The sequence below is a fragment of the Musa acuminata genome, chromosome BXJ2-10, assembly GCF_036884655.1.
Source record: "Musa acuminata AAA Group cultivar baxijiao chromosome BXJ2-10, Cavendish_Baxijiao_AAA, whole genome shotgun sequence".
Taxonomy (NCBI): Eukaryota; Viridiplantae; Streptophyta; class Magnoliopsida; order Zingiberales; family Musaceae; genus Musa; species Musa acuminata.
The window spans coordinates 31,491,062-31,514,680 of NC_088347.1; the positions used below are offsets into that span (position 1 = coordinate 31,491,062).

General features: G+C 41.4%; 3 protein-coding genes across 5 annotated transcripts; 2 read left to right on the plus strand and 1 right to left on the minus strand.

The window, feature by feature from the left end:
- Positions 1-1,593: 1,593 nt before the first annotated feature.
- LOC103968835 (mitogen-activated protein kinase kinase SIPKK) lies at positions 1,594-4,403 on the minus strand. Of its 3 annotated transcripts, XM_009382166.3 has the most exons (8): positions 3,993-4,402; positions 3,774-3,858; positions 3,113-3,247; positions 2,667-2,891; positions 2,413-2,595; positions 2,067-2,272; positions 1,934-1,979; positions 1,594-1,840 (listed from the first exon to the last, which is right to left on the minus strand). In XM_009382166.3, exons 1-8 carry the CDS (start codon positions 4,268-4,270, stop codon positions 1,742-1,744), a joined length of 1,257 nt encoding a protein of 418 aa, XP_009380441.2. In that variant the 5' UTR covers positions 4,271-4,402; the 3' UTR covers positions 1,594-1,741. The 3 variants fall into 3 exon arrangements, with proteins under 3 accessions (XP_009380441.2, XP_064985634.1, XP_018674556.2); XM_065129562.1 differs by having other exon boundaries at positions 1,594-1,979; positions 3,993-4,403; XM_018819011.2 differs by lacking the exon at positions 1,934-1,979 and having other exon boundaries at positions 1,755-1,886.
- Positions 4,404-13,591: 9,188 nt separating this feature from the next.
- Positions 13,592-15,025, plus strand: LOC103968837 (tetraspanin-2). Its single transcript, XM_009382167.3, has 2 exons — positions 13,592-14,271; positions 14,563-15,025. Exons 1-2 carry the CDS (start codon positions 13,774-13,776, stop codon positions 14,872-14,874), a joined length of 810 nt encoding a protein of 269 aa, XP_009380442.2. The 5' UTR covers positions 13,592-13,773; the 3' UTR covers positions 14,875-15,025.
- Positions 15,026-17,361: 2,336 nt separating this feature from the next.
- Positions 17,362-23,441, plus strand: LOC135625166 (DEAD-box ATP-dependent RNA helicase 20-like). Its single transcript, XM_065129564.1, has 10 exons — positions 17,362-17,620; positions 17,723-17,976; positions 20,180-20,359; positions 20,461-20,622; positions 21,109-21,263; positions 21,771-21,863; positions 21,962-22,047; positions 22,126-22,352; positions 22,496-22,726; positions 23,136-23,441. The coding sequence occupies exons 1-10, from the start codon at positions 17,565-17,567 to the stop codon at positions 23,183-23,185; spliced, it is 1,494 nt and encodes a 497-aa protein (XP_064985636.1). The 5' UTR covers positions 17,362-17,564; the 3' UTR covers positions 23,186-23,441.
- The last annotated feature ends 178 nt before the right edge of the window (positions 23,442-23,619 follow it).

A 23,619-nucleotide genomic window follows, 5' to 3' on the forward strand; every position in this document is an offset into this window, starting at 1 on the left:
TTCTTTATTATCTTCATTAGAGTTCCTCTGACCCTCATTTGATTAGTCTCCCCCAGCCTCGAGCATCATATCATTTATGATCTCTACCATATTGACTCTCAATTAAGATTTGGTTTGTAAAATTTTTTTTGATCTTTTTTATTAATATTTATTTGAAAAATATGTTTTAAAATTTTATTTAAAGATCTGTTCACTTTTTATTTATGAACTAAAAATAAGCCTATTAATTTATCAATTGACAATATACTTGTTTCTTTAGCTTCTTCTATAGCAATAGAAATCATATCAAATTTTGAGATAAATTTACTAGAACTTTTTCTACTATAGTTTGATCCTTTATATTTTCACTATATAACCTCATTTGATTCACAATAAAAGAGACTTTTGAGAAAAAAAATCAATGATAGATTGAAAATCTTTCATAAATTTTGAATTCATGTCAAATAATTTAAAGCCTTAAAATTACCTTATCCGTGCCTTTAAATATATATTTTCATATTTTTTAAGTTTTTATTATTGTTAATGTTATCATGATTTGGGAAAATAAAGGTTCATCTATCGCTTGTTGTAATATGTAAAGGGCTCTTACATCTTTCTAATTATTCTCATTTATTTATATTTTAATTTTTAATAATATTATGATCCTGTATATCATACTCAACAAAATCATTCTCTGTCAAATTTTATAATCCTTGTGAAATAAATGAACTTTTTATTTTAATTATCTAATGTTGATAATTTTCACCATTGAAGATAGAAAGAACTTTTTATTTTATAATCCTTGCCATCTTTTTTTTCCCTTTAAATATCTAGTCTTTCCATTTGTTTTTAATCAATGTACTTCATATCACACTCGTTGGCTTATCGTTGATATTTAGGGAAAAAGGAAACATAATAATAGAAGTAATTAAGAATACTTTTGATCTATAATCCTTTGGATTGATCTAAGAACACCTATTTATATTAGTCAAAAATAAAAAATATATATATATATATTTAAAAAATAATAATAAATAAATAAATCATATCCCGATAAATATTTTCACCATCATCTATTTATAATAAAAGTTTTCTATTTGAATTAATCTTATCACTTATTCTATCAAGCGATGCGATGCGCTGCTGCTATGGGATCATCACAGCCAAACCAGTTGTTAGTCTAATCGAAATCCTGGTTATGATAATTAAGAGCTCATCACCCTAAGGCCCGAGAAAGACATCACACGGGTCATCGGCCCACGATGAAGATAAGAAGAAGAAGAAGAAGAAGAAGAAGATACGGAGTAACGAACATGAAATAAGAACCACACAGAGTCAACGATACGGCATTGCATGTCTCATCGCCGCTATTCTTGATCCTCCGGAACCACATCGAAAGCACCAACCGCGTGGAACGAATGTATGCGGTTGGGACAAAAAAGGAAAGCGCAAGCAACAGAAGCTGCATGGTTAAATTTATCGGCGGCCACCCAAACATTTTGGATCCTCGAACATTAATTTCATTCTTGTTTCCGAAAAAGGATCATCTTCGAGCCATCCATCCCAAAGATCCGACCTGTACAAATACCATCCAGCAAGATCAACCCTACGCGATTCACCGAGTCAAGGATGCTGCGCTTTTTTTGTGTTTTCTTCTCATTCATCACGTCATGCAACAACACTGGAAACAACCCCCAAAAATTGGGCAAAAGAAAACAAAGCAGCAGCAGCCTTCGAGTAGGAAAGAAACTCCACGTACAGCTCATTCCTTCAAAAACTGGCTGAGCGGCAATCCGGACATGGTGAAGTAAGAAGCAAGATCCACTTGCAGGTCATCGTACATGCTCAGGAAGGGATGTTTCTGGCTCCACAAATGCACCATGTGAGAGGAAGAATAGTAGCGTCCTCTGCAAAGGAATATACGTGAATTGAGCAAATCAGATACGCCACTTACCAGAAGCAGCCGTGCAGTTTTTCTATCCTTGGGCTTTTTCTGTAAACTGAAACCAAAAACTATCTCAAATTCTCGGTAGATGACGAAGAATTCGCAAGCACATTACGGAGTCGATATGGAGCAGCATGTTTACCATTCAGAAATGAATGAGCAAAACTCCTCGGAGAAGTGTTCTGGAGGAGCACAGGGCGGTGGCTGTTCGACTATCATATCCAAAAGCTCGTAGAAACTATCACAACGTGGATAAGGAAACTGGCCCGTAGCGCATTCCAACACAACCAGACCAAAGCTCCAAATATCACTTATGTAGCCATGTGTCTGTGAAGCTATTCTTTCTGGCTATCAAAGAAATGGAAGAAAAAAGGGAAACGATGAGGGCAGGTTCTAAGATTACGAGACTACTCGATTTTTAGAGGAATTTCCAAAACGAAAGCAACGCAAGATGAAAAGGAAATTTGATTCCAACGACGACGACTCACAGACATGTAATTGTAAGTGCCGATAAAGGTATCTCGTTGACCAGACGAGCTTGCGATTATAGCACTGACACCAAAGTCAGATATCTTAACCTCCCCTCTGTGATTGATCAGAATGTTTGACGGCTTCAGGTCTCGGTGTATGATGCGCTTTTCATGGTGTAAATAGATCAATCCTTGAAGAACCTACAAGAAAAACATGCACACGTTTCTTTTAATTCGAAAGAAAATAACTGCGTGCCCCACTCAACACTGACCTGCTTACAGATTGCCGCAAGATACGGCTCTGGAATGGTTTTCACGCTGTTCAAAAAATCAGCAAGGGAGCCTCCATCCATGTACTCCAACACTATAGAGATGGCACCATTGTAGTAGAAGCACTGGTAGCATGCAACGACGCATGGGCACTGGGTCGACAGGCTTATCCTGAGTTCCTGAGCAATTTGCTTGCGTACGCTGTCTTGAATGTTCAGTTCTATAACCTGAATATTAGCTTCTACGTGAGCCATCTCGAGCTTATACATTAGAAAAGTGGATGAAAAGCTTCTCGATGGCAATAATAATACTACAGTTTCATGTGCGATTCCTACTGCTAATACTCCTTGGAGTTACCAGATGAAAAAGAAAAACCACAGATCAAGAGTGTTGGATCACAATAATATTGAACAGATTGATAACAGGCCTTCCTATAAGGCATACATACCTTGAGAGCAAAAAATTGGCCCGTCCATTTGTGGCGGACCAGCTGCACAATTCCACCGCTACCTTTCCCGATCACTTTAACCGTGTCTACATCATCTAAACTCAACTGATTAACTATCGGGTTTATGAGAGATTGCTGCACACAATCGACGCACAACATCGTAATAAGAAGTCAGAATAACACATACCACAAGTGCCGCACATATTGATGAGAGAATAAAGTTGCCACGTTTGTCGGAATGATAAGGTCAACAATGGTCGCACATGTCATAATAGCATTATCTTAAAAAATATGACCGAACTAAACCACTTGATTTATCTTTCACCTAAACGTTGTAGATAATTTCTAATGTCTTATCTTTCATGTACTCGATGCTCGAAATTTCCATCGAACCTTCAAACCTAATTCAACTCTCAAATAGATTTATTTCTTCATCGGATACTTAATTCCTTATTCCATTTTCTTAGCTAACCGAGGCTGTATGGTCTCTCCGATCTATGGTCTTCTAAATTGGAGGTTGCATATCATGAATTCTAAACTCCCAGTCCCAGTTCCATATCCCACATCAAGAGATAACAGATAGATAGATGAACAGATACCCAAAAGAAAGAAAGATGAAAAAGAGCAAAGATTCGCTTTTGCAAGCGAGCTTCATAATTACCCCGTCTTCTTCGCTGTGAGAGAGGATCCGAAGCCCGTCCTTATTCACGAGAAGATCCCCGTCCTTGAACGTTCCACTCTGAGTCCTGCAACCACCGAACGAAGGCTTTCAAACAGAACAAGGAAGAAGGCGGCAAGCTGGACGGACAAGGGAGACGAAGAAATGTATGCACACGTAGATGGAGAGAGAGAGAGAGAGAGAGAGAGAGGGTAACGTTACAGGAACTGGCTAATGGAGGCCTCGTGGCTCGGGAGAGACAGCCTGAGGTCGGGATTGAGGCCGCCCCTCCTCATCGGGAAGCACGGCAGCACTGATTTACTTTTATTTTGTTTTCCTTTTGTCCGAACACGGCTCCCAACGAAGGCGACCGAGGGAAGGTGGCGATCACGCGGAGGGAGCGAGGAGGAGCAAAGAGGAACTGATGCGTGGGTGAACTGATGGGGGCGTCGGAGGTCGAAAGAACTGGCACAAAATTTCTCGACGGAAAATATGACCATGGATATCTAAATGGACGGCTGCGATTGTACCCGTGCTGGATGACTTCGATTGCGGGCTGCAAGAAAAATCTTAATTTTCGCACGAGGAGGCGGCTGCTGGGTCGTGGATTTCCACTTGCAGAGGTCTCTCTCTCTCTCTCTCTCTCTTATTTTATTTCTTGCAGAGGCCTTTATGGTTGGAAGATTGACCCCAACCGACTGTGGAAGTGGATGGCAAGCAAGGAAAATGTGTTAGCCATGAATCAAATGGTGTCAAATATTAGTGACGTGTTTTCGTGAGACAACACCAACAGGATGCACTCCAATGCTCGAAGTCAGTCGGCTCCAAGCTTAGTCATTCACGCTCATAGCTTGTTCGTACTGTAGATAGAAAATTTTATTATTTTATCGAGAAAAATTCTCTCATAAATAAGAAAATATATCAATAAATTTTAATGAAAAATATATCTTAATTTGACCAGGCCCGTGTTAGTGACTCTATTGCCTATACCAACGATACAACTTTATAATCTCATAGTCTTTGGACATTCAATAACAAAATGCTTCATGAGTGGTATTTTTAAGTAACGTAAAATCTTTGACCTATATGTTATCATAAAATCCTTACCTAAAACCATTGAACTCATCATTTTCACTCAAGTCTAAAAATCTTTACATTGGTCACCAACAATCAAGAAGACAGGGCTTTCATTCAGGAGCCAAGTTTTGACCAACTAATCAGGAGCGGGATGAGGTATATTCATCTCGGAATCCTACAAACAAGGGTTCAAACACTCCATAGACAGGAAGAGGGAACACTGGCACTATTAGTGTTCCGGGACAACAGATGGGCTGATGATAGGTCCATCATTGCCACAATGGAAGTAGACCTGACTAGAGGAAGTCAACTGGTCTACGTTGTACCAGACACCATGATGACGATAGGAGATTTTTACCGTAATATACAACTTTCTATACTGACCCGTGGATATGACACATGGCAGAATGGAGAAGCAAATCTGCTAATCACCAGGGGAATGGTTGGGCGCCTTTCAAATACCCCGAATGTCGCCTTCGCATATGAAATTTCAGGGGTGGTGGATTACTTAACAAGCCATGGCGTAAGGGCTTTGCCAGGAAGAAGGTATTCCACAGCAGAAATCAGAGGAAGAGACTGGATGATCAGACCCACACAGGTCTCAATTCCCATGCAACCTGCCGAACTCAGAAGTCGAAATCTAATTGACGGAAGAATTTCAATTAGCTTCGACAATTATAAAGCAGCATCAACATCCAGCAGGATCCATTACAACAACGCGGATGACGAAACATTCAGCAATGAAGAGGAGATCCGAAGCCACACAATAGCTGTCAACATTCAATTAGACAACAGCGAGGACGAGGCTGAGGAGCTAAGGGAGAACCTTAATTCCTACTTCCGAGACACCCACATCACAGAAGAGGAAGTAGAGATGCCGTATCCTCGGAGGCATCAAAAGGAATTAATTGCAGCAGGACTAGAGGAGGAACTGATAATGGAATACCCACAGTTAGCAAGGCTATCTCAACAGGTATATTCATCATCTGCTATATCAAATTACAGGCCACCGGCGGACTCAACCATGGGACCTGTAAACTATCCCACAGCTGTAAACATAGAGTCCACAAGTCAGAGACCAGAATACGAAGGACACTCAAGACAGCCAAGGTTCAAGGCAAAGAACTTCTCGGAAGCCTAGAACCTCCCTTCGGCTTTCCAACAGCAAGGAGCTATGTTCATAATCCCATCCCAATTGGGAATGTTTGATGAAGTTTTCATGAGATGGGAATCAGTAACAAAAAACTTGGTATCCTTACAAGGATTTACTGATCCCCTAGCAAAAATGGAGTTTATAGAAAATCTGCTTGGAGAAGCAGAAAAACTAGCATGGATCCAGTGGCGAATGACCTACCCAGAAGAGTATCAACTATTAATAGCCAATGCAGATGGGACAGGAGGAACACAAAATATCCTCTCACAACTGCGGACGATTTTCATACTGGAAGACCCATTTCAGGGATCCACAACAGCACAGGAAGAAGCCTACAGAGACCTTGAAAGGTTATCCTGCACTAATCTCAAAAACATCATTCAATTCTTAAATGATTATATGAGATTGGCATCAAAGACAGGAAGGCTATTCATAGGCCCAGAGCTATCTGAAAAATTATGGTCCAAAATGCCAGGAGAATTGGGAAAGAGAATCAAAGAGGCATTTGAAGCAAAATATAGAGGAAATACTATAGGAGTAATCCCAAGAATACTTTTCTCCTACAAATACCTGGAAGTCGAATGCAAGGATGCTGCATTCAGAAGAGCGTTAAAAGACCTATCTTTCTGCAGTGAAATTCCTATTCCAGGATACTACAACAAACCGGAAAGAAAATATGGGGTAAGAAGGTCAACAACTTACAAAGGTAAACCCCACTCATCTCATGCCACGATTGAGAAAAGAAAGCACTTAATAAGGAACAAAAGGTGTAAGTGCTATCTCTACGGGGAAGAAGGACACTTCGCAAGAGAATGCCCCAATGACAAGAAAAACATCAAGAGAGTTGCTATGTTCGAGCAACTAGACATTCCGGATGAATATGAGATACTATCCGTTCAAGAAGGAGAAAACCAAAGCGATGCATGCTATTCAATTTCTGAAGGAGAGGACATGGAAGATTTATAGTACGGTATTCACTCCTTTACTCATAAAATATTCGCCCTAATAGAAGACAGTAGAACTTGGTGGATAGGTCCGGAGACAGGTTACCGGAAAAGAATACAAGTTTCATAAACACAAGCTGAGTGCAGACATATATGGGAAATCAACACCGAACTTCCACCAGAGTGGGAAAAATGCAAATGCTGCAAAAAAATTTCTCAAAGAAGGCACAGAAGGCATTGTCCATTATGCAAGATTACTTCATGTGGAATGTGCAGCATATATTATTTCGACAAAAGAACCCCCGTCATGATGGAAGAACCTCCAAGGTATGAACCTAGAAATTTGCTTCAACAACAACAAGATTTTATTAACCATTGTGAAGCAGAGATAAGGAGGCTAAAAGGAGCAGTGGAATCCGAGCAACAAAAGGCTAGGGAGCTGGAAGAAATGCATGTCCAGTCTATAGCCATAGCCCAAGAAAATCTCCATCTAAAGAACGAGGTGGTAGAGCTAAAAGCAAAATATGACAAGTTGAAAGAAGAAATACTATAAGTAGATCAGCTAAGACTAGAAAAGACTGATCTCCTGAGAGAAATACAAAGGCTAGGAAAGAGGAAAACTGAAGAAAGTGAGGAGGAAGGAAGTGAGGAAGCCCTTGTCCTCCTAGAAGAAGAAACTCAGAAAATTCTGTCAATGGAAACAAAGGAAATAGGGGGAATGAGGAGGGCCAAGAATATGCTCTTCAACTTAAAGGTACATATGGAAATTTTGAATATTCCCACTTTTGAGGTTAACGCTATCCTAGACACAGGCGCCACTACTTGCTGCATAGATGAAAGGGCTGTTCCAAGCGCTGCAATGGAAGAAAACCCTTACATAGTACATTTCAGTGGAATTACCTCCAAGACGACAGCAAACAAAAAATTAAAGGGAGGAAAAATGACTATTGGGAATAATACTTTCAGAATCCCCTACACTTATGCGTTCACAATGAAACTCGGGGATGACATCCAAATGATCATCGGATGTAATTTTATAAGGGCAATGCAAGGAGGAGTCAGGATTGAAGGTAATACGGTGACATTCTACAAAAACTTAACGACCATCAATACCTTGCCCTACATCTCAACAGCCGCAGCTATAGAGGAATTGGATTTAGAAGAAGAAGATTATATCCAAATCCAAGAGGCAGTACTCTATTTAGCAGAAGCACAGCAAAGTGACAGAAATATAAAGGCCAAGTTCGGAAGCCTGTTAGATCAACTGAAAGCCCAAGGCTACATTGGAGAAGATCCCCTTAAACATTGGGAAAAGAACAAGATAACCTGCAAATTGGAAATCAAAAACCAAGACTTCGTGGTAGAAGACAAACCCTTAAGACATTTAACACCACAAGCAAAGGAAGCCTTTTCCAAACATGTAAAAGCACTATTGGACATAGGGGTTATCAGACCAAGCAAGAGTAAGCACCGAACTACTGCTATAATTGTTAATTCAGGAACTACTGTTGATCCTATAACAGGAGCTGAGAAGAAAGGGAAGGAAAGGATGGTTTTCAACTACAAGAGGCTTAATGACATCACCGAAAAGGATCAATATAGCCTTCCCGGCATCAATACCATCCTCAAAAAGGTCAGCAATAGTAAAATCTACTCAAAATTCGACTTAAAGTCTGGTTTCCATCAGGTTGCTATGCACCCCGACTCCATTAAATGGACCGCATTCTGGGTCCCTGAAGGATTATATGAATGGCTTGCGATGCCATTCGGTCTCAAGAATGCCCCCGCTGTGTTCCAAAGAAAGATGGATAATTGCTTCAAAGGTACTGAACAATTTATTGTAGTATACATTGATGACATTCTTATCTTCTCAGAAAATGAAAAGGATCATGGGCAACACTTGGCCAAGATGTTAAAAATATGCCAAGAAAATGGCCTGGTCCTAAGCCCAACAAAGATGAAAATCGCAGTAAAGGAAATTGAATTCCTTGGGGCAGTTTTGGGAAACTCCAAGATCAAGCTGCAACCCCATGCTATTAAAAGGATCACGGACTATCAGGAGGAAGACCTCACGACCAAAAGGGGCCTTAGATCTTGGCTGGGACTTCTAAATTATGCAAGGAGTTACATACCTAACATGGGCAGACTCTTAGGCCAATTATATTCAAAGACAAGCCCGACTGGGGAGAAAAGGCTGAATGAGCAAGATTGGAAGCTAATCAAGGAGATCAAAAAACTAGTGCAAAACCTCCCAGATCTAGAGGTACCCCCAGAAGACTGCTTTATAATACTTGAAACGGATGGATGCATGGAAGGGTGGGGAGGTATCTGCAAATGGAAAAAACAAAAGTATGATCCCAGGAGCACTGAAAAAATATGCGCCTACGCTAGTGGAAAGTATAGCCCAATCAAATCCACTATAGATGCTGAGATGCACGCAGTCATGAAAACTCTGGAGGCATTGAAAATTTATTTTCTTGATAAAAAGGAGATCATCATCAGAACTGACTGTCAGGCAATAATAAGCTTCTTCAATAAGTCCACTCAAAACAAACCATCTAGGGTCAGATGGATGGCTTTCGTAGACTATATCACTGGGTGCGGCGTGGAAGTCAAATTCGAGCATATTGAAGGAAACAGTAATATTCTGGCCGACTCTTTATCTCTACTAATAAATGTTCTGGTTGCAGGATGGCCGAGCGAATCGTTACTGTTACTCATAGAAGCAACTCAGGAAGTTCAAGCCAAACCAAACCCCAAGGCAGTGGTACATCTGAGTCAATTAATAAACCAGGTGACCTCCTCACACAATACCAACAAGAGCTGGGTAAGCTTAGAGCCAGAACACAAGGAGGACTCCTATTGGACGAAATGGGATTGTCCGAAAGAAAACTCGGAGCAATCCAAAAGGAAGCCGCCCGACAAGCATGTGAAGCGCTACAGCAATTCAGGGACATCCACCTAATCAAAGTGGAGGAGTACCAAAGAAGAAGTGGAGGAAAGGACAACTGGTACAAGGACTGGTTGCCAGTTGTCCTTAAGCAACAACAACAACTGGAGACGGCTTTATCACTAGTAAAGGACGTCTCACAAAGGACAACTAGCTTCAGCCTCTAGAAGGATGGTGAACCATTGGCAACAGCTGGAGCATCTGCTTTCCTTAGCCGCCAAGTAAAGACGAGTTGAGCCTCGGGGAGCCACTCGTAGTGTCGTCAATAATTGACAAACAGCTGGCAACAGCTGAAGTGTCTGCTTTCCCTTAGCCGCCAAGTAAAGACGAGTTGAGCCCCGGGGAGCCACTCGTAGTGTCGTCAATAATTGACAAACAGCTGGTAACAGCTGGAGCATCTGCTTTTCTTATAGAAACTTGAGAAATATGAGTTGAATGGATAAGAATGCGATGGGGCCCAATGAGCACCCGGTTCTATCCTTTCTATCTATATATTCTCTCGTTTAGTCTCTTGAAGGGCATCGGTCGAACACCAGAGTCCTACTTGAGAAAGAAACTGTTGATGTGTCCAAACCTTCTGTAAGCTATCCAGACTTCTGTAAGCATTTTAAGCTTTCTATAAGTTCTTCTCTATATATCATTGTACCCTTTCATTACACATAAAATATTATTGGGTGTAAGTTGATTTTTCGAATTAAACGGAACCTAAATGGATTCGTTGTTATATATAAAGCATGACTAATTATCAAAGGGTTTCATCAACAACCTGGTATTGATTTCACTAAGACATTCAACTCCATTGTTAAACCTACAATAATTTGACTTATCCTGAGTTTGACCACCACTAAAAGACTGACTGTTACAATAATTAGACATTAACAATGACTTTCTACAATGAACTCTAACTAAACGCGTTTTTATTTATCCTTAATATTCAATGCATATTTGTAAACTACAAAAAGTTATTTATGAATTTTGTCATGCTCTAAGAGCTTGATACACTGAACTTGACTCATTTTTTACTTCAACTAGCTTTATCAACTTTAGGTCTGATACCTCATTATTCCTACGATGACAAAATGGAGGCACAAAATATTTTCTGGTGTATATGGATGACATTATTATTACGGGTAATAATCCTATAAAAATCTAGGCATTCATCAAACAATTGACAAATTGATTCTCCCTTAAAGATTTAGGAACCTTGAGCTACTTTTTTGAGGTGCAAGCAACATATACATTTTCAAGTTTCTTCCTATCACCAAAAAAAGTATATTCAAAATTTATTATCAAAGATAAAATGTAGGACACAAAAGATGTTATAACTACCCTCTCTACTGATGAATCACTCAAATTATGTGGTGAAAGTCCTGCTACGGAACTCACTCAATACTAACAAGTAGTTGGCTCTTTACAATACTTAGTTCTCACCTGTCCAAACATCTCATTTGTGATTAATAAATTATTACAAATTATGAATCGACCATCTATTACGCATTGGTATGTAGTTAAACAAATTGTACGACATCTTAAAGGAACCGTCAATCATGGTCTCTTTCTCCATAAATATTCTACATTTCATCTCTATGCTTTTGCCATGCTGATTGAACAGGAAGAGAGCTAATCGAATCAGTTGGAGTTCTAAGAAACAAAAGACAAACACATGGTCTACAACTGAAATTGAATACTGTGTCATCGCTACCGTTGCTACAGAACTCAATTGGGTCACGAATCTGTTCGAGGAACACAACATCGACTCCACTCTTACCTATATAATCTATTGTGATAATGTAAGAACTATTTATCTATACGTCAATCTAGTATTCCACTCTCGCATGAAATATGTCGCAATCGATTTTCACTTTGTGTGAGATTAAGTTATCCGATATCAATCACGTGTTTCTCACGTATATATGGTTGATCAACTAGCAAACTCACTCATGAAGTCTGTAGCCCATAAACTTTTTTCAATGCATCGATCCAAGATCGATATCCTAAATAAGAGATCATTTTGTGGGGGCATGATAGCAGATAAGATTTTTTTAAATGCATAAGAAAATCTCATTGTTTTGTTTGGAAAAATATTTCTTCTAAACTATATAAACAGGGAGAACATATACGAAAAACATATCTTCTATCGGATTGGATGATTTCAAGTCAACGGAAGACCAGCTCTACCAAGCCATGAGTTGCTCCCAAGCAAGACTTGGCATCGACCTCGGATTTTTCCGAGGATTGGACGACTCCAAGTCGACGGAAGACCAGCTCTGCCAAGCCATGAGTTACTCCGAAGCAGGACTTGACATCGACCGCGGACCTTTCCCACTGTTGCTTCTCATTTCTTTCTCCAATAAGACGTGAGAATGCTTTATTTCAGCTCCTAAACTATTGTAGCCCGCGTAGTCAATAAATATAAACGCAAAGTCTGACCTCACAACGTGTTTAAGCCATCGGGTGGGTCTCCTTTTCCCCGGTCTTCACCTCTTCACCTGTGGTGGTAATTATCCGGACAGGCTTTATCAAGGACACAAGATTAGCGCGCAATTCCCACCACCATATCCAACGGCGCTGTTCGGCCTGATGACCCCCCCCCAAAGAAGTTTGACGAATGGCTTAATTGCAATGACGCCAGTGATGACAAGATGCTTACGAATGCGCTACAGCCTCCAATATAAGAATGGAAAATACCACATCGCCTTTGCCCGCTTCGCGCTCCTCGTGTTCCCAACTATCATTTTTCATTGCGGTAACTCTGGAAAATACCAGATACTGTATAGGAAGAGAACAGCACCCTGTACCAACCAGAGCGAATAATACAAATGAATCTACGTATAGACATGACGCACCTTTAATTGGGAGCCGTGCTTCTTGATCCAGTGGATCGCACAAACAGTTCTAAGAATCAAAGAATTACCACCCCCACCACTAGAACATCCTTTGACTGCAGCTAGCCTACAGAAAAAAGAGAACCGAATCACCTTCCTTGGTGCCTACTCCAATAATGGAAATCTTCAGCTTACTAAACCAAAAAAGTGGTGCCAAAGCCCTTTCCTCTGCCCCATCTTCACCTAATTGAACAACCAGCAGCGTGGTTAATGGTTCTCTGAGAAGAAAGAAGAAGAAATCGTCATGATCACGTCAGATCCTAATGTGTACATCTAGATTATCTTGCTCTGTTGGTTCGCCATCTCCTTCAGTTTCTTACAAAGGCAGATGTCCTTTGGTGCAACTGGTCCGTTATCCATTGTAGCTTAAGAAGATGAACATATACAAAAAAAAGTTCTCACGCCTGTGTACGTATTGCGAAATGATTGGTTGGAGGGAGAGGTGGCTGTTGTTTTGAGTTCTTCGAATCATACAGGGCATCGATATGTGTCGAGAGAGGAGATGGTTAATAATAATAATGTGGTCGAGTGGTCGGAGAGGTGGCAGTTGTTTTGGGTGTCCCTTGATTCTATTGCTCAGCGACATGCAGGTTTCAACTCCAAAAAGCCTCGAGGGTCGGAGAAGGCGGCTCCAAGAAACGATACCAATTACAAGTGCCCCATCGCAACAAGTCGCAGCAAACCAAGCCACCGCGCTTGCTTTGAGGGAGAACATATATATTCTCGACCGGCCAAAGTCGTAGGTGTGTTAGTATAGCGACATTATTCCATCTCCTCAAAATGCGTTCTTAGTTGCGACTCAAACAGTTCACTTCCGCTACTGCTGACCTCTTTCCCATAAAATCAGGCACGTTAACCACTGTGTTGTGTGGAAAAGGCATACAATAAAGCAGGGAGTTCCCCACAAACGCTCTCCAAGTCCATCCAACTCTACACATCGTCTTGCACCTCCGTCTCGTCTCCACCATCTCGTCTCAAGCTTTTGCAAGTCGCCATGGGCGTGAGCAACAACATCACGGCCTTGCTCAACTTCGTGGGCCTGCTGTGCTCCGTGCCCGTGATCGGCGCGGGCATTTGGCTGGCCTCCAAACAGGACAACGAGTGCGTCCGTCTCGCCCGGTGGCCCGTCATCATCCTCGGCGTGCTCCTCATGCTCGTCTCCCTTGCCGGCTTTGTCGGCGCCTACTGGAACAAGCAGGGCCTGCTCGCCGCCTACCTCTTCTGCATGGCCGCCCTCATCGTCCTCCTCCTCGCCCTCCTCATCTTCGCCTTCGCCGTCACTCGCCCCGACGGCTCCTACCCGGTCCCGGGCCGCGCCTACCGCGAGTACCGCCTCGGCGGCTTCTCCGTTTGGCTCCGCCATTACGTCGCCGACCACTGGCCTCAGATCCGCACCTGCCTCAGCTCTTCCAATGTTTGCCAGAATCTTGGCAGGAATCAGCCCTATCTCACCGCCGATCAGTTCTTTCGGACCGACCTCACGCCTCTCCAGGCCAGTACTATTTTTCTTTCCTCATTCCTCTTAGTTCTTACGGTATGCAGTAGTCTACTTGTCAGTAGGATCAGGTTGTCCGGTTATAAACAATAATTACGGATCTAAAGATGCTTGCAAGAATTCCAAAACAATCTCAGTCGCCTTTCGCCGACACCATATCAACACGAAAGAATTCATTTGATGCCTTTGCCATCACAATCAAGAACATGTGCCACTGCTACAAAATTCGATGATTCTGTCGTGCTAATACCTGCATGCCATCGTTTTGGAATCCAACTCTACTTGCAGTCAGGATGCTGTAAACCACCGACGGTGTGTGGATATGGGTACGTGAACCCGACAATGTGGAACAATCCCAGTAACCCCATGGCGGACGTGGACTGCGCTATCTGGAGCAACGACCAGAGCCAGCTCTGCTACGACTGCAGCTCGTGCGAGGCCGGGCTGCTGGGCAACCTGCGGAAAGAATGGCGCAAGGCCAATGTCGCGCTCATCATCGCCGCCGTCGTGCTCATCTGGGTCTACATCATCGGCTGCAGCGCTTTCAAGAATGCGCAGGCCCAGGATCTCTTCCGCCGCTACAAGCAGGGCTTCGTCTGACTTATTCCGTCGTTGACGGCCGCATTGCTTCAAGTTCCGCCGCTCTGTCATCAGTTCCCCATCTCACTGTAAATTTGTAGCAAGTGCATTGCGACTCGTATGAAGTTGGATGGTATCCTCTTTCGTGTTAAATCCCCCTTTTGAATGGATATATGGTGGTGGCGATGAAATGACGCTGTCGATAGAAGAGAATAGTACTGCTCAGAACACACGCTGGGCGGACGGTCTCTGCTATCGCGTTTGGCCTCCGCAGAGAAAGCGTCGTTGCCAGTGAAAACAAATCCACTCTACCATAGAAGGCTTTTGCCCATGTCAAAGCCACATCGCGTCTGCTGCCCTCCACAGTCTGCCCTTCTCTTGGCCTCCACCACTTGGGTCTAATTCTGACAATGGTTTTGGGCTGCACTTGTTTCCGTGAAGTCAACTCAATGCCCAAAAGGTCCGGGTTATTTAGCTTCCACTCATTGTGTCCCAAAGCTTCGTCCATCGGAGGAGACGAGAGGGAGAGGGAGAGGGAGAGGGAGGGAGAGAAGCAGAACACTCACTGGAACAGAGACAAACCAGTCAACGCACGGCGAACCGACCCATATAAGTCATCTCTCACCAGATTAAACGGTAGTGGAGTGAAGAGAGCGAGAGAGAGAGAGAGAGAGAGAGAGAGAGAGGGGAACGGGATCGGACTATTTTTATTATGTCGTACTATCTTTGATTTAAAATTTAAATGGTCACACGGCAGTTTCGGGTGGGCCCCGTTGTTCCCATAAACCTTGACCATTCGTGTATCAAAAGAATACACGATTCCTGTTGCTATTTGTCAAAGTAAACTGATTAGGACGATTACGATAACATAAAGTAAAAGGGTCCACGTCACAATTATATAATTTTTTATTCTTCTTTCTTGTTAATTCGATCAATCACAAAGTAATGTCAAACATAAGATTAGGGTTAAAGGAAAACAAAACTCTTACGCCTTAATCCAGACTAATTACCTACCATTTCCGTGGTTGACCCTTTTTAGCATCCAAAATTTTGGACTTTTAAAAATCATATTTGGTCCCTATAACTTTAAAATTAATATATTTTATTTTATTTTTTTAATCATGCCGTCAGTTTTTTTACGAAAATCTATAACACTTATAGAATTGATACCAAAATTAAGGGTAAAATGGTCAATACAAGAAGACGGAGCATTGATTTTTACTCGAATTAAAACCCCAAGTGAGGACGACGCAAAGGTCGTAAACCCCAACCTGCTTCCTCTTGTTGAGGAGACCATCCTCTGCATCCCCGACACCATCTTCCACCTCATCGACCGCCACCGTCGAGCTCGGTGCTCAAGACCTTCTCCCTCGTACCTAGCGAACCTTTCCTTCATCTTTGACTTCTAGTTGGGCTTGATGTGGTGTATGACACAGAGGCAGAATAAGAGGAAGAGTAGAAGGAGGTGGATAATGACTCGACTATGAAAGCGGATCTTCTTGACCATAGCAGCCCAAGAAGCGATCTTGGCGAAGATGATCGGAACCGCCGGTAGTGGTGTTGGGCTCAATCATCTCCTCCACTGCCCTCGGGAAGTGGAGTTTGCACCGATCGCTGCTCCGATGGCAGTCTCATTTCATTGTTGAGGGAATCGAGCTGCCGCATCTACCACCCAACACTGCCAAGAACGTTGACTTCCACTGGGGTGCGAGGGAGTGGAAAGGGCTGTGATGAAAGGGAGTGATCACCACCTCCGCCACCGAGGGCTCCGCCAGTCACAACGTGGTGCAAAAGCTCAAACTTTTAAACACCTTGTCCGTCGAGGTTCACGGCCACCTTATACCTCTGCGCATAGTCAAGCTCTTCGCTTCTGCTCTCGCACCTCTGAGGAGCCACGATAAAATCACCTTCCGATGCCGATCAGGCGGCGAGATTTCTGCCTCCCACATCGTCTCTGTCAATAGCACCGAGCCTCCCGACGATACAGGGCCCTCGCGGTCGAGCGAGACTTGAATCCAAGCCACCCTGCCAACGACTGGGAATGATAGCTCCTCTACGATTCTCAAGGGATTCCATCGAAATAAAAGGCTCCGATGGAGGAGTCGAGTACATATTGGATAACCCTCGTGCCTAACCCAGACGACCGTAACAGTTCGATGGCAAAATTGATCGCTAAGAGTTCCGGACAGCTCATTACGGGGATCTCGTGGTGCGGCGACGATGTGATGGTGTATCAGCTCAAGTGGGAGGAGGATCTACTGAATGGGAGATTGATATTAAGTTGGGTAAAAGTCAACTCGTTCTTATATTGACCATTTTACCTTTAATTTGGAAATTAATTCCGCATGTGATTAAGGATACAAACCGCGTGATTAAAAATAAAATAAATTATAGTAATTTTAAAATTATAGAGACCCAAATATAATATTTAAAAATTCAGAAATCCCGATGCTAAAAGCGATCAACCGTTTGTCGCACATAATAGCTTCCCCAGCCCACGAAGTGTCGATGACCGACTAAGCATCTCTTATATCGTCGGTCCATCAATCAGCCTGCCTCCCTCGATTCGGAGGCCCTCTTCTCTCCTCACTACCATTAGCCGCAGTGCCCACCTCGGCCTCTTTCCTTCCTGCTCTCTCCTCGAATTGAAGGCGAACACCAGATTTTAATATCATAAATCGGCATTTTTTGGGGGGAGGGAACTCCAATCGATGAGCCGCTACGACAGCCGCGCCGCCGACCCCGGCTCCTACCGCGACCGGAGAAGGTAATCCTAAAGCTCTGCACCTAACCCCTAACCCTAACCCTAACCCTAACCCAAGGACACATTGAAGATTAGGGATTCATCTATTTTTCGATCTCAAATCAGCGATGCAGGATTCGGCGGGAGTTCACAGAGCTACAGCAGGGGATTCGAGCCCTCCGGCAAGCGAGACGCGGGGGCCACCGGCGACCTGGATGGGCTGCTCACTCCCTTCGAGAAGAACTTCTACGTAGAGGCCCCCTCCGTGGCTGCTATGACCGAGGAGGAGGTGGAGGCGTACCGCCGGAAGAGGGAGATCACCGTCGAGGGCCGTGATGTGCCAAAACCCGTCAGAGAGTTCCAGGACATCGGTTTCCCAGGTTCTTATTGCTATTCTACCATGTTGCAAGATTCCGTGCCTAGGATTGTACTTGGATCCCGTGTTCGTATCTTTCTGCTTCGTAGCAAAGATTTGGTATGATCGTTCACGCCTGCACCGAAAGGGGATGTTTCTCCTCTAGTCAGATTAGGATTTAGAGAATTTATTCCATGCTGCCTTCTGCCCCTGCACCGAGTATACCTGATGTGTTGTAATCTTAGGTAGCAAGATGTATAGGTTGTGCTGTCAGTTCTATCACATGGTTTGGTCATACTAAATTTTCAAGAATATGTTGATTTCACATATTTTCTGAGAAGTAACACCACATCAAGATGTGACCTTCGTGCGTGTGGTGCCGCAGACTGAGGCTCCACTCTAGGTAGTCTAAACCTTCACCACTGGTAGTTTTTCATTTGTCTTAACTATTTCTCTTACATGATTTTAGGCCTGTCTGTAGAAACAAGTCGGCTAGCCACATGGATCATTTGCCACTGTGGTATTCTCACCAAGTAAACAAAACTTGGTATCCTCTTATATTTTTTCACCTAATCGACCAACGACTCTCTGCAAGAACAATCATTTTTGTTCATGTTTCATGGTACTAGATATCCACTTAGTTGTCCCACGGCCCCACCTTTGTTGGATTAATTTTTCTTCTCTTTAGAATATGTCCAATAGTTTTTCTAAGTAAATAACTTCTATGATGTATCTACTTGACATAAAGCTAAGCTGGGTTATCGAACTTTTCTTTTAAAATTGTATTTCTTTTTAGATAAGTTGTGATGTCCCAATTATTTGGAGTGTTATTCTTCTATATATATTTTGAAATATTCATCTTCTTTTGGTCATTTTTTTTTAAATATTAATTCAGTAAAATAGTTCGCTATTCAAACCCTTACCAGCAAAAAATTCCACAATATGTATCATCAAAATTCCTGCACATTGTTTTCTCATGATTTCTTTTTGTATTGTTACTTTGGCTTCAAAACTTGGTTATACATCATCAAATAAGGTCCTTTGTTTATAGTTCCATTAAATAAGTTTGAAGTGACTCTTTCACCTTGCTTCAACCATAATGTCTTATATTACCATGCATTTGACATTTATTGTTTGGGGCCCATAAAACCTCATTGTTCGTTTTCTTAGTTTAGACTTCTATTGCCTTTATCTTAACCTGTTATTCATAGTTACATTAGCCTAACTGACAATATTTTGGACTTTTATTGGGTCTATTTTATATTTCATCCATAGCATTTGTTTATTACTCCAAGCATGAAAATATTTGTCAGTTTGGTAGTAACAGTTTCAAACACAGGGAAGCTATTGATCAAGTTGCTATCTGTCTAGTGTAATCAATTATCAATATGGCTATTTTTGCTTAAGTTTATGCACCAGACAAAATGTTAGCATCTTCTTATACAAGATGTGCAAATTCTATTCATATAAACTCATTTCCATTAACAGAAGTTCTTCAGGTTATCAGTTTTACATTAGTTTAAATTTGGAAGCCCAAACCATGATGACCTAACGACAAAGTTTAGTCTGAATAATTGTGTCATTACTAAACAGGTTATGAGAGGATATAGCTTGTGGATGGACTTGTGCCTGTGTTCAAAATTAGGGGAACTATTCTGGTGAAATTCTAGGTTGTTGACCCTATTCATCTTTTTCTTCCTTACTCTGGCCATATTCAATTATTTATTTAGCTACAAGCATCCAATTACAATATTTTCAGTGATCCCTCTCGTTTGGCTTTTACATGGTATACAAGCTTTTGTGGATTTATCCTATAATGTGGGTTTTATGAAATTAGTCAATGCACGAGATTCCTACAAATTTGAGGTTTGAGAAGAGCCTTTGCTTACAAAGATTTTGTTTTTGTGAATCTGACACTCATGTCGAGTAGGAGCAATCTTCCTGTGATGCAAGGCCCTCACATTATGTGCCTTTTTTATCCACTCTTATATATTTGCCCAGGACACTATAGCATCAAATCAGAAGCTTTCTGAGTAGTTCCATAAATATGTGCTTATACTAGAATTTGTTTGCTCCTTTTTTTTACTGGACATGCTCTTGTAAATGGAATTATCTTCGTATTTCTTTGAGTCCCATCCTGTACGACATGGTCTGAGATCTAGCTGGTCCAAGAAAGTTCTTGTTTGTTGGTGACTAAATTTTTTGTTGTTTTATTGTTGACTTTCCAGAATATGTTATGCAAGAAATTGAAAAGGCTGGATTTGTAGAGCCTACTCCTATACAAGCACAAGGGTGGCCAATGGCTTTGAAGGGTCGTGACCTCATTGGTATTGCTGAAACTGGATCTGGAAAGACGCTAGCTTATTTGTTACCTGCCATTATCCATGTTAATGCTCAACCAGTTTTAGGTATACAGATCCAGCATTTTTTGCTTGAACATGCATTAGATATGCTTGTTGTCAGTGCATGCACTAATCAATTTGTTTCCTGTATGTGATTTTTTTTTAAGCTCCTGGTGATGGTCCAATTGTTCTGGTTTTGGCTCCAACTCGTGAACTTGCTGTTCAGATACAACAAGAAGCGACTAAGTTTGGAGCATCCTCAAAGATAAAGAACACTTGTATATATGGTGGGGTTCCAAAGGGTCCTCAAGTTCGAGATCTTCAAAAAGGTGCACTGATGTCATGCTATTTCCTTTTTGTTCTTTAGGAAAAAAAAAGTCCCATTGTTCGATTGAAATCCATTAAAAGGTGCACTGATGTCTTGTTACTTCCTTTTTGTTCTTTAGAAAAAATGTCCCATTATTTGATTGAAATCCGTTTAACCATTTTCCCCTTAAAAAAGTTGGGGAACCATTGTTGATAGAAAATTATACATGGACATCAGTCTTCTCTTAAAAGATATATAAAGAGTTGATTGGACAGATTGGGATTTCATAATAATATCTGATTTGGAATTTGGAGTGTGAAAGCCCTTTTTGTTATTTATCTATTATTTTCTGAAGAAATTTTATATTTTTGTATGGACAAAGATGAATATATGATTCTCTTACATGAATTAAATTTGTCAAACGCAAATTCTTTATCTTATTAAGCTATGAAACCATTACCTATTTCCGCATTATGCAATATATTAATATACTGCTTCCTTCTATCAGGTGTTGAGATTGTTATTGCTACACCTGGACGTCTTATCGATATGTTGGAGTCACACCATACAAACTTAAGGAGGGTCACATATCTTGTTTTGGATGAGGCTGATCGAATGCTAGACATGGGCTTTGAACCTCAGATGCGGAAAATTATTTCCCAGGTATTTTGTTTTTTAAAATTTGTGCTTTTGTTGATTTTTCCTCTTCATGTATCAGTTGTCATTTTGGTTTTGTATACTTCTTTTCTATTTTACTTCAGAAATTGCTCTATTAAGTCTGGATCTTCTATGTAGATATTGTAATTTTATGGTTTCCCGAATCTTTTACTTTTAATTTGCAAAACGCCAGAAGTTAATTATAAGTCCCTTTGGAAAATATTGTATTAATTTCATCTGTTTATAGGTTTTATTTGGTTATTTGAGACTGTATCTCAGGTCATCACCATGATTTTCTGTTATCGTCCCCAGTTTTATCATTTTCTGTCATTGTGACTCCAGCATATGACCTTGTGTTTTTTTATTATCCAATTACTGCATTGCTTGATTAATATGAATTTGAAAAATATTACATTAGTTAGTGGTAGTTTAGACCCTAAGTGATACAAGGGTATAGGTTTAGGCTTATCAATCTTGAAGGCTGATTTTTATTCTATTTTTGCTCCGCAATAGATTCGCCCAGATCGTCAGACCCTTTACTGGAGTGCTACTTGGCCCAAGGAGGTCGAACAACTTGCAAGGCAGTTTCTGTATAACCCATACAAGGTAATGTTTATGGCCAAACAAGGCAGTTCACAGGTGGGTTCGCTGCACTATATCTTCTTTACCACAATCTGACGGAATCAGCTATTCTCATGGTTCAGGTGATTATCGGTTCCATAGACTTGAAAGCTAATCATGCAATACACCAGCGTGTAGAGATTGTTTCAGAGAATCAGAAATATAACAAGTAGGATATCATTTATATTGGTGGTCCAGTGTGAGAGCAATTTTGGCATGTGATGAGAACTAACTTTTTCTTTGTCAGATTGGTCAAACTGCTGGAGGATATCATGGATGGTAGCCGAATTCTGATATTCATGGACACCAAGAAGGGTTGTGACCAGATCACAAGACAGCTACGAACTGATGGCTGGCCTGCTCTGTCTATTCATGGTGATAAAAGTCAAGCTGAAAGGGACTGGGTCCTTTCTGAATTTAAATCAGGGAAGAGTCCTATAATGACTGCTACTGATGTTGCTGCTCGTGGTTTGGGTATGACTTTGTTATAAGATATTCTAGTTAGCTTTTAGTGCAATATTCAATTTCTGATTTTATAGGGGATATTCTAGGTATCTATCAGCTGAGCATTTACCTCTTTTCATGTGTGTGTGTTTTTTTTTTATTTCTGATTACAGATGTGAAGGACGTGAAATATGTGATCAACTATGACTTTCCTGGATCCTTGGAGGATTATGTGCATCGTATTGGGCGAACGGGAAGAGCTGGGGCCAAGGGAACTGCATATACCTTCTTCACTGCAGCTAATGCAAGATTTGCGAAAGATCTTATTAAAATATTAGAAGAAGCTGGGCAGAAAGTTAATCCCGAGCTGGCTAAAATGGGTCGCGGACCCCCTCCCCCAGCAGGTTAGTGTCTTTCACGCTTTTAACTTTCCAACAAATTTCAAGTTTGCTACCTAAGCAAGTTGGGGCTCTTGCAGTCCTCTTATTACTGTATTGTGTAACTCAAGCTGACTATGTTCACTGGCACTGGTGGATATTATCTCATGCACTTTAATCTGCATACTCTTATTAAGATCAAAGCTGTTGCTAGTTGCTTAAGCAGATGCCTCATTACTTGATGAGCTCATTACACTGCTGTTGGGAAAAGTACTCTCAACTTGAGTGGATAGTTACCTAGTTAAATATCTTTCCCTATCCATAGAATGATTTTTCAACTTGGGGATGCCTCTTATTTGGTGGTTCTGTTTAGATGATAATATCCGGATTCACTGGGTTTCAGGCTATACGATTTGACCGTTTTTCTTTTGGATAGGTCATGGTGGATTCCGAGATCGATATGGCAGCAGTCGCCAGTGGAGCTGACGTACGGAGATAAATGTTCTGTTGTTCAAATGTCACTAAATAGGATAGATCATCTTTCCACCAAGGTAACGCATCCATCTTCGAGTGGCTGAGGTGGAGCTGCGGCAAGCGAAAGACAGTGTGTATGATGCATGTTTGGACACCCATTTTTGTTTTGATGAATGGCTGAATATTTGTTTAGACAGCAATACATGTAATATTCGACCTATATGTAATTTGCTTCTTTTAAAGAGGACTTGGCCGAGTATTTTCAGCACTGATGCCAGTATCTTTACTCTACCATGTGTTTGGTAGCTGGTCGTATCAAACAATATTTTGTGTGGCTCATGCGATGGCATCCACATAATGGGGTCCTTGACGACAAGCGGCTATTATCGTATAAGTGAGCGAGTCTTGTCGCATGGTTTGCATTTAGACCACGGAAAACACCAGGA

Excerpts from the sequence above, each read along its gene's own strand:
- LOC103968837 (XM_009382167.3), top strand. The coding sequence starts at position 13,774 with ATGGGCGTGAGCAACAACATCACGGCCTTGCTCAACTTCGTGGGCCTG. Across the intron at positions 14,272-14,562 it reads CCGACCTCACGCCTCTCCAG|TCAGGATGCTGTAAACCACC; the intron begins GCCAGTACTATT and ends CTCTACTTGCAG.
- LOC103968835 (XM_065129562.1), bottom strand. The coding sequence starts at position 4,270 with ATGGTCATATTTTCCGTCGAGAAATTTTGTGCCAGTTCTTTCGACCTC. Across the intron at positions 3,859-3,992 it reads GCCTCCATTAGCCAGTTCCT|GACTCAGAGTGGAACGTTCA; the intron begins GTAACGTTACCC and ends CGGTGGTTGCAG. Across the intron at positions 2,273-2,412 it reads GCACTTACAATTACATGTCT|CCAGAAAGAATAGCTTCACA; the intron begins GTGAGTCGTCGT and ends TTTCTTTGATAG.
- LOC135625166 (XM_065129564.1), top strand. The coding sequence starts at position 17,565 with ATGAGCCGCTACGACAGCCGCGCCGCCGACCCCGGCTCCTACCGCGAC. Across the intron at positions 20,360-20,460 it reads TAATGCTCAACCAGTTTTAG|CTCCTGGTGATGGTCCAATT; the intron begins GTATACAGATCC and ends TTTTTTTTTAAG. Across the intron at positions 21,864-21,961 it reads TTCTGTATAACCCATACAAG|GTGATTATCGGTTCCATAGA; the intron begins GTAATGTTTATG and ends CTCATGGTTCAG.